We start from the raw sequence: 12913 nt of genomic DNA on the forward strand, positions 1-12913 counted from the left end.
AATCAAAAAAATGTCTGGGCTGCCATACACCTGGATTTTCCCAGACATTTTGGCGATTTCTGCCCAAACACTGTTTATGGCTATGTCAAAGGCATTTTTTCCTAGTTTCAGTTAACCCATCCCAATTTTCCCTCATCTGGATTAAACAAGTAATTCTATTCTTAAAACCTTTCAGGATTGAGTTGGAAGACAGTTGCATTTGGGATTCAATAAGTAGGGGAATACTCTTTGCTGTAGAAGGGATAAGCAAAATTTATCCATAGGTATAAGATTTCAAATGTTAGAAATTTTAAATAACCTTATAACCATATAAATCACAACAAAATAAAATCCCTAATAATGTTGCAGATTCGAACTGCCGACCTTCCGATCGGCAAGCCCAAGAGGCTTGTGCCCCCTAAAAAAACCTTATTGTCCTCTCTGGTCCATTCTAACCCACTCTGTGAAATTCGTCCTGTGGAAGTGTTGCAAGATATGCAGGTTGGATAAGCGTTTATAGATTTAATCTTGATCTAGACAAAATGGTGGGAAGTATTGTTGATGTAGAAGTTGGTGGGTTTTTTGTCATGTTCCTCCTCTAAGAGCAAATGCTTTGTCTTTCTGTTGCTTCAAACCCAGGAAGTATTTATGGCCAGGCATACTCTTTATCTGCTTTGGGCAGATACATCAGCTATGGCTGTTCCTAAACAAGGGTGATCAGTCCACCATTATACATGTCTAGGTAATGTTTATCTTAGACCACTGTGACACAGTCTGTGTAGAACTGGCTTTGAAGTCTATCTGGTAACAACTGTCTCAGAATGCAATTGTCTGCCTGTTCGCAGGAAACAGTGAGAGGGAACATATAACACCTATGCAGAAAGATCTATACGTAGGCTTGCAGTATGTTTCTGGGTACAAGTCAAGCTGCTAACACCCTGAACAGCTAGGGCCTAGAATGCCTTGAATAACTTTCCCTTCCATTATTACTATCCTTGGGCACTTAAATCATTGAACTAACCCCTACTCTAAGCGCTGGTGTTAGGTAGCAAGTTGAGACAGGGCATTGTTGGTGGTGACACCCTTCTTAGGCAAGTGCCTTCCTAGAGATGTTTAGCAGGCCTGTTTGGTTCTGGCTTATAGGTTGGCTCAGGCCTCCCAGTTTCAGCTGACACTGAGTGAGGCATGAATTTTATACCAGTCTTACTTAATTGTTTTATTACTAATGGCTGCTATATTATTTTATGGTATTTTTTTAAAAAAAATTGAACTAATTTTATTATTCTGACAAGATTTTATATTGTCATTTGACCCTGGACTGTTTAAAGCGTGTCAAATAAATAAATGATTTTAGTAACATCAAAGCAATGAAATTTGACCCAAATGAATCAACAGAAGAGCTTCTATTAAAGGAAATTAAAGGAGTCAAGGTTTAATACCCTGGCCTCTCTTTATGCCTCACAATAACTACTGTATGAAGTGGCCCTTTGTTGCCATAGATCCTTCAGTAGAGCCACAATTACTGTTAAGGCTGCAATCCTAGAAACAATTTCATCAGAGTAAATTCCCATGAACCTAGTGAGAGTTACTTGTAAGTAGACATGCATAGGATTATGCTGTAAGTTTTATTTTCCTTTTTAAAAGCATGTGTGTGTGTGATATCTCTTCTTTAAAATAGTTCACCAATCCTCCACATTCCTTTTCAGTAACTACTTACAGAATAGTCTCTTCACCTTTTAGCACAGTCCAGAATTAGGCAACATAAAAAATGTATAGACAAGCACACATCTATGAATTTATATCAGTTCTATACTGCTTTCTTCCTCTTATTATGGACATGTTCACATGAATTGGGAAAAATATACAGCCCCCCCCCTGAGTTCATTGGAGGAAAGGTGGGATGAAAAACAATGATAAACAATTGTTTGGGTAATTTGAGATGACTATACACATTGTAGTGAAGTATGATTATGCCAATATGTGATTAAAAACCTGTACACTGGACTAGCAATACCAACCCATCCAAATAATTTGAAGCAAAAGATATTCTTAAACCCTATGGAGAACAGCAGCCTGTAAAGTCTTCCACAAAAGGGGGCTCAACCCTATACTCTGAGGAGTGCTGTCCTTGAAGTTGCTTGGGAACACAATGATCAGAACTTATTGCTGATGTTTTCTAAGCATTTAGTGGCAGCCTTTTGATAGTGGAGTGACCTCTACGACTATCTCTAAACATTTTCAATTTACAGGCTCAAGAATTTTTGCTGTCTTTGACTCTCATTCTTTTGAAGGGGTCAGCCCTTTGCGAATTTGCCACAAGAAAGAAAGAGCTTAAAATGCCCTGTAGACATGACTAGCTTAATAGGAGTATAGTGGCAAGAAGCACACAACATACAATATGTTTTAATATTTATAGACAAAATTCACATTGTTTTAAGTGTACACAAGCAGCTGCTGTCATTTGGCTGTGAGCAGATGTTAGACCTCCAAAAGCATCGCTGATAATTAAAATACTAACAGTTAGTGTTTTACCCCAGCTGCAGGTTCTGTTTACTGTAAATCTGATTTTAATGGTGCCTCTGTGCAGTTGTTGAATAGTGGTTTGTTTTCCACCATACATAAGAAAGTGTCTGCAATGAAGACAAATGGTTATTTCCTATAATTTGCTCTGGAAAGATATGACAATACATGGTAACGTGCTTCCATTTATAAACAAGGCATAGATATGACTAGCAAGTTATGACAGTAATCATTTTTAGTGCACTAACAAGAAAACGTAACTAGGCAAGTTACATATAAAACCCCAAAATTCTCAGTTGGATCACCTGGAGACTATGATACCATTTTGCCAATTAAAGTATTAGTTTTTGTTGTTATTACTATCAATTATTTACATAGTAACATCGGTGTATGTGGTGGTACACAGACCAACATAAACAACAACAGAAGGTATTTTTGTAAATCGGTTGAGGGCAGAGTTTATCTCCTTGGGTGCTGTACGCATGCTGAATATACTGTTGTAGGGCTCAGTGGAACTGTCTTCTTCTTCCTTGGTTGGCCCTGCCTCATACGCACACTAGGGCTGAATTCAATCAGCGTTTTTATTCAGTTTTCCTGGTGTTTCCTTATTCATTGATTTTCATGTTTTAGCAGATCTTTCCCATGATATAGAAGCCACTTCTGGAAGCCTAGTAGAATCTTGTGGAAGCTTACCATTCATTTCTGTATTAATTGTTTCCAGAAAAAATAGTCTTTGCAACCCCATTAACCTGGAATATCATGGGACAATATTTGGGGTGGTATCTCAGCATAATTCTTTCCCGCTGTTTAAAATTAAGTGTGGGTGTCAGCATGTTGATCAAAAAGCCACAGTTCCATAATGAACATGTAATGCAGTATAAAAGGTAAGTTAGAAACTGGGGGGGGGGGGGGGGAGCACTAGCATTATAACCTGGAAAATTAATGCAATAATCCTTTTTCTGAATGCGCCCTCATGGCTATTTAGAGTGGGGATCCTGTGTGCCTCTGATATAGTCATCTAACCAGTCCTCTCTTTTTCAAGGCCCTGGCCCACAAATTACATAACACTGACAGTAAAGCAAGAACTGTTTCTTGCAAATGGAATCTTAATGTCTCTCCTGTTATGACAAAGTTATGCTTATGTTCTTTGGAGCGTGCAAAGAGGATATGGTGATGTAGCTTTCAGTTTGGCTTTTGGTACTGAAATCCTTTCATTGTTGGAAATCTCTACCAGCCTTTCAATGTTCTACATTGGAGAAAGAGAACCAGTGGCCCTCCAGATGTTGATAGACTCCAGCTAGTTTTGAAAATTATCCACATGTCTGCCCTTTCCTCTGGATGCAGAAATTAAGGCACCTGAGCTGGGGGGGGGGGGGACAACATGATCCTACTCTTTTAAGGAAAAGAGCTTAAACTGGTGCAACAGCAATTTTGCATATTTTTTTGGAATAGTCTCATGGTTGCATTTGAAGCAGACACCTATGCCTGTTGACTGCATGAGTAACCTGGGTCTAGGATAAGCAACTAATAGAGCTGGTGTTGCTTGGTCTTTCCCCATGGGTTTTTGGGGTTAAATTAGGGTCTTCTTTCTATTAAACCAACATGCTTTCTACTGCCTTCATGGTTGTTCCCTTGACAGCCTGGTGTGAAGGATTCTGCCCATGTAGCTTTAATTTCTAGCATGTTTAAAAGCCATTGAGGTGATGTTTGGCCCCTTGGAAAGTCTATTGCTTGCACAGTTTCTAAATAGGAAGCTAGACCATGTGAGAAATCTACTTTTTCCATGTATCCGGAAGAACATTGAACAACTTTGAAAGCAAAGACGACCACAATAGGAAAGGCCCATGTGTGTATAAGGAGTTTGGGGAAAGAGGTTCCACGTTATTTCAACTTATCTCCAGTGTATTCCAGTATTGCAGGGGGTTGACCCTTGGGGTCCCTTCCAGCTCTACAATGACCCTTGGGGTCCCTTCCAGCTCTACAATTCTATGATTCTATGTATGCTCAGGAACTGGTCGTATTATTTCACATAGAGACTGGCATGATTAAAAAAAACCACCCATTAAATGTACAATTGTTTGGATATCCCTCCAGCCACAGGGCAGGATTTCCATTTCACTTCACCAGTCATGATAGCCAACATATCAGCCACAGATTGTTGACCTGTTGTCTCCTTTAAACATAGAGAGGCAGGGAAGATCAGCTGTTCTATTTAGATAGCTGGAGAAAAGAAGGTGACTGGCTTTCCTGTGTGATATCTGGTGCTAGGTTTGGGGGTGAGCTTTGGGCAAGGGAAAATATCACCACCGTTATTTCTGTTGATAAATGCATTGTTCTGAAACACGGCCATTCTATATGAAATTAATTTTTGTAGATGTAAATGGTTTTCATAGTTTTAATGAACGTAGAGCACAAAAATGGCATTATTTCTGCTTCTTACAATCCTTCAGATAAAATCTTAGAAAAAACACATCTTTAGAAGCATAGACAAGGTCACCTTTTAAAGAATCTTATATGATCTAACACTTGGTCCATTTCCTTGATTTCATTTTGAAGAGTATGTTATGCTTAGTCCATTTATGCCTGTTAAGGGGAGAGTTTGGAAGCAAAAGCAAAGGTTTGCATGCAATATTGTATTAACCCAGACTTTCCTGACATGTTACACATTTACTTTTGGAGACGAGTCTTTTTAATGCCATCTTTATCTGCTACACGATGCATGAAATCTACTTTCTGTTTTAGAACTGCAAATGACCCTTGACCCCTTTAGTGGAGACACAATGTGACCTTTCTATTGTCATCAGCTTTCATTCTCTTGAAAATTCTATGAATTTTTATTACAAGTTTTTTTAAGCCAAGCTGAGGCTTCAACAAATTACTTGACACAGATGAGATGAAGTTGTTGAAGTAGTGTTAGATAAGTTTTACAGCCAGCATGTGTGCTGCTGAACAGTACAAAGCCAGTGTCCTACAATGTCATACACCAGTAACTGCTGAGCCTACTATTGGATAAATACATCATTTTATGGAACATTGATTGTTCTATAAACCCAATGGAGTATTATGCTCTATGATCAAACCATTTAGATTGTGTGTAGAGCACAGAAAATGCCATATTCAGGATGGTACTAAAAGTGCCATTTGTGTATTTTATGGATGTCATTACAGGGGAAACTTCCCTCTGTAGGCCCTGTTTACTGCAAAAAATTTTAGACTGTAATGACATTTTTCATTCACAACGTATGCCTTCAAGAGAGGGGGCCCTTGTTTTATTTGTTTCATTCGAGTTGACTGCACAAATCCTGTACATTTTAATTAAATGTGAGCTTAACAAAAGAATAAGGTATTTATTCTGGGAGGGTGGGGGGCAGGGAAATGAAGACGGTAACAAAAAATAATACAGACACACACCAGAAAGCAGTCTGTCCCTGGGTTCAAAAATGCAGCTAAACCTCATTTGTACTCTTTATGAATCACATTAAACAACAAAGCATATCTTGCACTCTCGTTTAGCTAAGTAGGTGGCCTTTAAATATGAATAAAATGTGCAAATATAGTTCTAATATGCTAAAATGTTTGACATTTTTAGATTTTGGAAAAAAGAACAGCTAAAAATGCCAGTTGATAAATAAGGAATCTGTTGAAAATACAGAATTCTTGGAAAGAAACCAATTCTGTGATCATGGTACCTGTAGATATGAAACACCTCTATGGGGTTCTCTCCCCCCTTGGCTAGCATTGTTGCATCATTGTATTTTGTCAGTTTATAATGTATTTCTGTTCATTTTCACTTTTTAATGACAGGCCATCAGCAGCAAGTACAGCTTTGTAATATTAATATATTTTTGCAGTTAAGTTTTATATTTGGCATGGCAAATATTTCTTATTCTCTTCCCCTGTCTCCACCAACACTGCCCCCAAATAAAATGTTAAAATGCAATATTTTTGTAATACAGCTTCACTTGATATTGCATTTGGAATTGTGATGTTTATAACTAAAGTAAAAATAAAATAAATGTGTTGACTAGGAAGGTTAAAAATACATCTTGCCATAACTAACCCTCAAAACACACCTTTAAAATTGCATATTTCCTCTATTAGATTCAGTCTACTCAAAACAAAGGAAATCCATTCAATTCCACATATTACATTTACCATGAAGATCACTAAAATTGAAGTTGATGTTCCCAATAAATTTTTGGTCCAGTTAAAATTTAAACTTACAGTACAGATTCCCATTAGTTTAACTGACACTTGAACTTCTACACAGCTCAACATTAATTCATTATAGTTGAAATGGAAGAATCTTCAGTGGGTGAATCTTTTACAATCTGATTGAGGCTGTTACATTTTATAGGATCCATTTTTCAAAGCACTACTGACAGCACTCGAAGTTATTAAATTGCTGAATCAAAAGATGGACCTGCAATCGCATTTATGAACTGTGATGGAATAGCTGGGGTTGCACTGAGCCGAGGTTAAGATGTTGGTGTAGTTAAGCTTCATCACACCCCTTTAGTGACAGCAGTATTTACCCATGTAGTTTACTTTAATGGTCAGGAAGTGGCTTAACTCACCTCTGGATTCAAATAGATTAAGCAAGCAGTCAGAATGGCATAATTATCAGTGCTGCAAGGAATTTACAGGATAACTCAACCCCCACGGGACTTCCCATTCAATTGCCGAGTAAAGACTGGAGATGCATAAATTCACAGATGCAGCATTTACCTCAGAAGCAAAGGAAGGGGATGTCTTTCTTTATCTTCTTCCCTTTTTACTTCCTAAATATCACAATCTCATATTGTGTGTGTCCATTGTAAGATTTTGATCTGAGGAATTATTTTGACTGATGGCTACATAAAAATAGGATTTGTGGTGGTGTTTGGATTTGAGACCATATCATTGCAAGGCTCATCTTACATCATGTCAACAAAGCCAGACTCCTGAGAGAATTAATTACGCTGATTCTATTATGAAACACAGATGAGTTCTGATTTTTTTTCTTAATTGTCCCTTTGTGCTGATTTTCTCCTTTCTACTATTTCTCCAAGTTGAATGCCTTGAGTATGCTCATGCCCATAGAGACAAACAGTTATAAAAAGACATAGCCGCCATTCTGTGTTTCCCTGTAGTCCTTCCTTGCCAAAATTTAATTCATCAGTGCGTGCAGGATCAATCATGTTGTATCATTTGGGGGGGGGCACTTTTCAACCGTTTAAATTGTTCATTAAAAAAATGAACAGTTTTCATGGTGAGCTTGAGTCTTTCAGCTTTAGCAGCAGCCATGGAAATATTTAGCAACTTGAACTACAACTGCATTACATTTAAAATACCATGTCCTAGAATAGGGATGGGGAACCTTTGGCTCAGGGTCCAAATGGAGTCCTTTGTGGGTCTCCGTCTGGCTTTTGTGTCATGGAATTCTACTCACTATTGATCCAGAGCAGAACCAAATCAGAGGCAGAGCTTCACTGTTACTGAAGGCAAATGAGCATAATGGTCACAAATCCAATAAATTCAGCATTGGGGAAAGTACTGGGAACCTCAGGTCTGGGGGCCAAATCTGCCCTTCCAGGCCCCTCTATCGAACATTCCCTGGGCCACATGTCCTCTCCTCGGGCCACACCCCTCCCTGCTTCACATTCTGAATGTTTTCGTTTGGGAAGAATGCTTAGCATTGCAATGATAAAATGGCTTTTTCTTCCAATTTGTATACAAATCTAGGCTATAGATTTTCTTTCAAGCTAAAAGCAGTACAGGTGTCACGATTTCATTCTGATAAAGAGCTCTTTCCTCACAGTTCCCCTTTCCTCCCCCTCCCCCCGGGCTTTGTGTCTGGCTTTGAGGTTTATATCCTGGCTTGTTAAACCACAGTTTCTCATGACATCCAAGCCAGGAAACTCTGGTTTCATCATTCACTTATAATAGTGATGAAACTACACATTTCCTTGCTCAAGTGTCATGTGAACCCATTGTTTAATAAGCCGTGTTAGAAGTGCCAACACTGGGCACATGAGAGGAGGTGGGTAGAGGAGCAACAAGGGGGAATTTCATTTGTTATACTACCTTTTACTCAAGGAGCTCAAGGCAGCATACATGGTTCTACCCTTATCTCATCCCAACAACAGAGGCATACACTTTATTCTGGGGTTGATAAACCATGGGCCGTTGGCTTGAAACTGTGACAGCTGGGCCAATGTATTTCCTTTCAGAAATAAGCACAACAGATAACTGAAACTGACTTTGTTCAAGTGAAATCAATGTCATTAATAATGTTCCTTTTTGCAGGCACTGTGGCTATGGTATGTATTACTACAGTTGGAAAGATTTCAAATTCCCAAGCAACTTGAATAAAAAGATAGTTTTCTAATAATGACTGGGTGTTTTTTATTATTAAATTCAGTGCTGTTTCAGTGCCTAAGATTTGTTTCATTTGCCAGAATGTAATCATGTAATTGGTTAAAAAAAGCAAAATATAGAAATATGGCTGCCTGCTGTTTTTTAAAAAAAATCTGTATCTTTTATTATGGTGATAAAATGCTGTCCGTGATAGGTTTCAAGACTCACATTCTGATGATTCTGGTCCAGACCGTTTGATGTAGACGCAGCCTTTAGAAATCTCCTTGATAGATCTCAGAATGGTCACTGATGAAAGCAGGTTTCTGAACACAGTGGACCCAACAGGGCTCTTTGTTTTGTTTCATCTTGTGTTTCTGGAATGATACAGTATTTATTTGAACCTGTACTTAAATTATTGGTTTAATTTGCAATTTAGACACCCAAAATATTAATTCATATTATTAGTATTTTGACTTGGTATTTCCCCCCCATTTTCATCTTTAAACCAATCTTTCCTTTTTTCTTTTTAGGCATAGTTTCTAAGTCATACGAATGCCGGCTGAAGGGTCAGGGAGCTACATTTGTCGAAACCACCAGCCCTTTCACCACTGCAGCCCTGGATGAAATTTCTCCAATTAAAGATAAGTCCCTTCATGATGGCAGAAGACACCTGCAATCCACTGAACAAGTTCAGCAGGTGATTATTATTCAAGGATATGACAGCGATTTTGCAATTGATGCCTCAGTGGAGGAAACCGCAGCGGCTACACTTCAGACTTTGGCAATGGCTGGCCAAGTGGCACGAGTTGTCCATATTACGGAAGATGGACAAGTTATAACCACAAGTCAAAATGGCTCTCATGTGAGCACCATGATTCCAGGGCAAATACTCGCTGAACAACTGTCGGATGGGAAGACACAAGTGGTGGTTGTTGAAGGCCCTCTGGGAGGAAATGATATTGAAGATGCTGTTTCCATAGGAGCAGCATCAGACCCTGGTAATACCACGGTGCAACAGATAATGAGACGAGAAATTTTAGAACCACCTGATGTAACTAGAGTACACCCGCCTGAGTCTGCCTCAGCACTAGATGCCTTGCTTTGTGCTGTAACAGAGCTTGGTAAAGCAGAGAACAAAGCAGAACTCCTGGACAGGGCACGATTTTGTCACAAAGAAGCATTACAAATGTCAAATCCAGAAACAGACATTGTTTGCAACGACACTACGGCACAGGAAACACAAATGTTCCATGAAGCTCAAGAGACCGAGGAAGAGCAAGAACCCATGGAAGTAGTAACACAGGTTGTGCACCCATCTACCATAATTGCATCTCAGGAGAGAGCTCAGGTCACCTTCAAGAAGATGGTTGAGGGAGTGCTCCAGTTTGCTGTGTGTGATACAGCTGCAGCTGATCAACTGATAAAAGAAGGTGTCACTCAGGTGATCGTGAATGAGGAAGGAACTGTGCATATGGTGGCTAGAGAAGGTTCTCAGATAATAATGCAAGAAGCTGGCAGTCATGCCCTAAGTGTCCGAAGTGAACACATGGACCTGGTTGAGTCTGATGGAGAAATTTCACAAATCATTGTCACAGAGGAAATCGCTCAAGCCATGGTTCAAGATTCTAACTCCAATTTCTCTGATGGTCCAACCCATTACATTGTAACAAGATTACCACAGGAGATTGAGGATGAGTCTGGAGTATACTCACATGCTGTGATAAAGACAGATGAGGAGCAAGAGATTGTGCAGACTGGTACTGTTATAAATTCCAATAATGTATGTGATGGAAATGCTGAACACCTAGCTAGTATGGTCATTTTTACAGAAGATTGCTCACAAACAGCTATTATCCAGGGCCAAAGAGATAACAATGAACTACAAGAAGCATGAAAGAACTCTGTCTTTATGGGTTTGATAAAAGACAACATTGAACATTTGGGGACATGATATTTCATGTTTAATTTGTAAAGCATTCTTTAATGGTCTTTGTCCATCCAGGTACTCAACACATTTTGTGTGAAGTTAGCAAGAGCAGCTGGGAATGCTAAACAGAAAGGGAACTGTCCATTTTTGCATAACTAATGTTGAAATTTGAGTACAAATATTGGCAGGTTTACAAAATAAAATTAAAACACCAAAGGTATCACTTTAATTCTCTTCATTAGTTTGGTTAATTTTGTTTGCCAGTTCATTGCATTATGACATAGTAGACTTAAGTCTTTCTTGCAATTAATTATGTTAAACTTGACTTGTATGTTCTTGCATATGGAGAGCAAACTAATATACGTGCACCCATATTACCTAGTTGAGCCACACATTGACAATTTGTAAATTGAAGTTGGATTCTACATATGCAATCATTTCACATTCACAAATTGGTCAGGCATTCCAAAGAACCCAGTTATTCCTACTCAAAATACAGTTTTTCCAATGAAATAATCTCATGACATGTGTTAACTTACATTTCTTTGAATATATTAGGCTTTTTTAATTGCTCCCCCCATTTGACTTCAGTCAATCCTCCAAGATCAAACTTAACTAAAACCTCTGTTGAAGTTTTCACAAAAGAACCTGTTGATTCAGAAAGGCCTTAATACCTATAACTTTTATATACAGTAATGACTTAATTTGAAATCTTTATTCAGTTTTTTTAAACTAATAGAGCTTCACATATCTACAATTCTGCAGTTCATTTTGTGAATGACTTTTGGAAACATTAGATAAGGTTTCTTTATAAAATTCTGCCATTGACCTTAACAAGTGGAAAAGAGTTGATCTGGCATTTATATCTGGATCAGAATGTTGATTATCTAGTTGTGGATAAGTTCTGAATTTTCAGTGCAGGCTCCTGTTGAAAAGATCCAAATGCTTTTGTTTTGTCTAAGAAATCTAAACTATGATATGGATGGGGTTGGGTTGTTTTTGTTCTTTTTTTCAATAAAACAATAGCACTAAAAGGAGTATTGTCATTTTTAAAAATATTAGGCTGTCATTCCACACCCAGTTTACTCACCAGAACTTAGTTGATTTGGGGTGGTCACCATAACCAGGCGCTGGATCTCTCTGTGTCCCTGTGTTTGCGTGGCTGGAAGGAATGAAGGAGTTACAAGTATTAGGTGTACTTGTCTTGTTTGTTTTGGTGCAAAGGGTATAAATCAAGCAGAATTCACGTTCAACTTCAAACTGAACTTCAGACCACCAAATATAGAAAAGATAGGGCACAGTAGCCTATTCTAGAATTAACTGCTTAAGCATCTATATCTGAGGGTGCTGCATAGAACACGTGCTTCTATGCAGGGTGGCAGATGCTTTGCTGTTGTTTTTATTTACCAGGTTGGATATGTCAGATCAGCCAAAAAGGGGGGTGGGGAGAGAGAAGGAGAAAGAGAGAACATAAAAAAGACACTGAGATTCATAATTAGCCGAGTTTGACTTGCTCATCCTTCTTAAATGTGACAGGCTGCTCACTTCTTCTTAAATACTGTCTTCAGCAAACGGTGACAGGATCAACTTCCGTTTGTTATCAGGATAAAGGTGACCTTTACAAAATGATGGCCCTCTGCAAGATTCTCACAGATGCTCAAAGGAATGTTTTTCATTGAAAAGATTTCTTCTTGATCATTTTGCCTGTTAACTGGAGCCCTCTGGTCTTGTGGCTTGGATGCTAATTCTTAGCTATGCTCAGTCCTGTATGGCTAACCTTTCCGCTGCAGTACAGGGTGTTGACATTGACATGCTGCAGTTTACCATTTGTGATTTATTTAGGATAAATATGTCTCAGGTGGCATTTAATCCTTCATAAAACCAGTGTAGCCTGCAGTGTCAAACCAGCAATCACATTGTATGCACAATGAAAAGAGCAGACCTTTGCATAAAGGTGGGGGGTGTGCAAGAAGTGTTCTCTGGCTTGGGAGTACTGAGAATGGATTCTCTGGAATCCTAGATTAATAAGACATGTCCCTTTGCCTAGGAGCAGATCCTGTCTGTTACCACCCAGCTCAGACCACTGCCCGCTCTGCAGTATGTTACTACATGTGTGGGTATGTCAGGAGTTGGGCTTCTGCTCGTTCA

At 38.8% G+C, this 12913-nt stretch overlaps 1 protein-coding gene and 2 long non-coding RNA genes across 3 annotated transcripts in view; 1 reads left to right on the forward strand and 2 right to left on the reverse strand.

Annotated features, from left to right (window-relative positions):
• The window catches only part of LOC310681863, a 49481-nt gene extending 40252 nt beyond the window's left edge, over positions 1-9229 (reverse strand). The window contains exon 1 of the long non-coding RNA XR_014513662.1: positions 9067-9229. This is a non-coding gene — a long non-coding RNA (uncharacterized lncRNA). The remainder of the gene's footprint in view (positions 1-9066) is intronic.
• Positions 1-11799, forward strand: part of ZNF407 (zinc finger protein 407) — a 331438-nt gene extending 319639 nt beyond the window's left edge. Inside the window, exon 9 of the mRNA XM_083449815.1 lies at positions 9369-11799. Within this exon, the coding sequence (XP_083305941.1) occupies positions 9369-10732 (1364 nt within the window). The 3' untranslated portion in view covers positions 10733-11799. The remainder of the gene's footprint in view (positions 1-9368) is intronic.
• Positions 11800-11861: 62 nt separating this feature from the next.
• The window catches only part of LOC310681859, a 66748-nt gene continuing 65696 nt past the window's right edge, over positions 11862-12913 (reverse strand). Inside the window, exon 4 of the long non-coding RNA XR_014513658.1 lies at positions 11862-11927. This is a non-coding gene — a long non-coding RNA (uncharacterized lncRNA). The remainder of the gene's footprint in view (positions 11928-12913) is intronic.

This window comes from Podarcis tiliguerta (assembly GCF_965153285.1).
Source record: "Podarcis tiliguerta genome assembly, chromosome: 7".
NCBI classification, from domain to species: domain Eukaryota; kingdom Metazoa; phylum Chordata; class Lepidosauria; order Squamata; family Lacertidae; genus Podarcis; species Podarcis tiliguerta.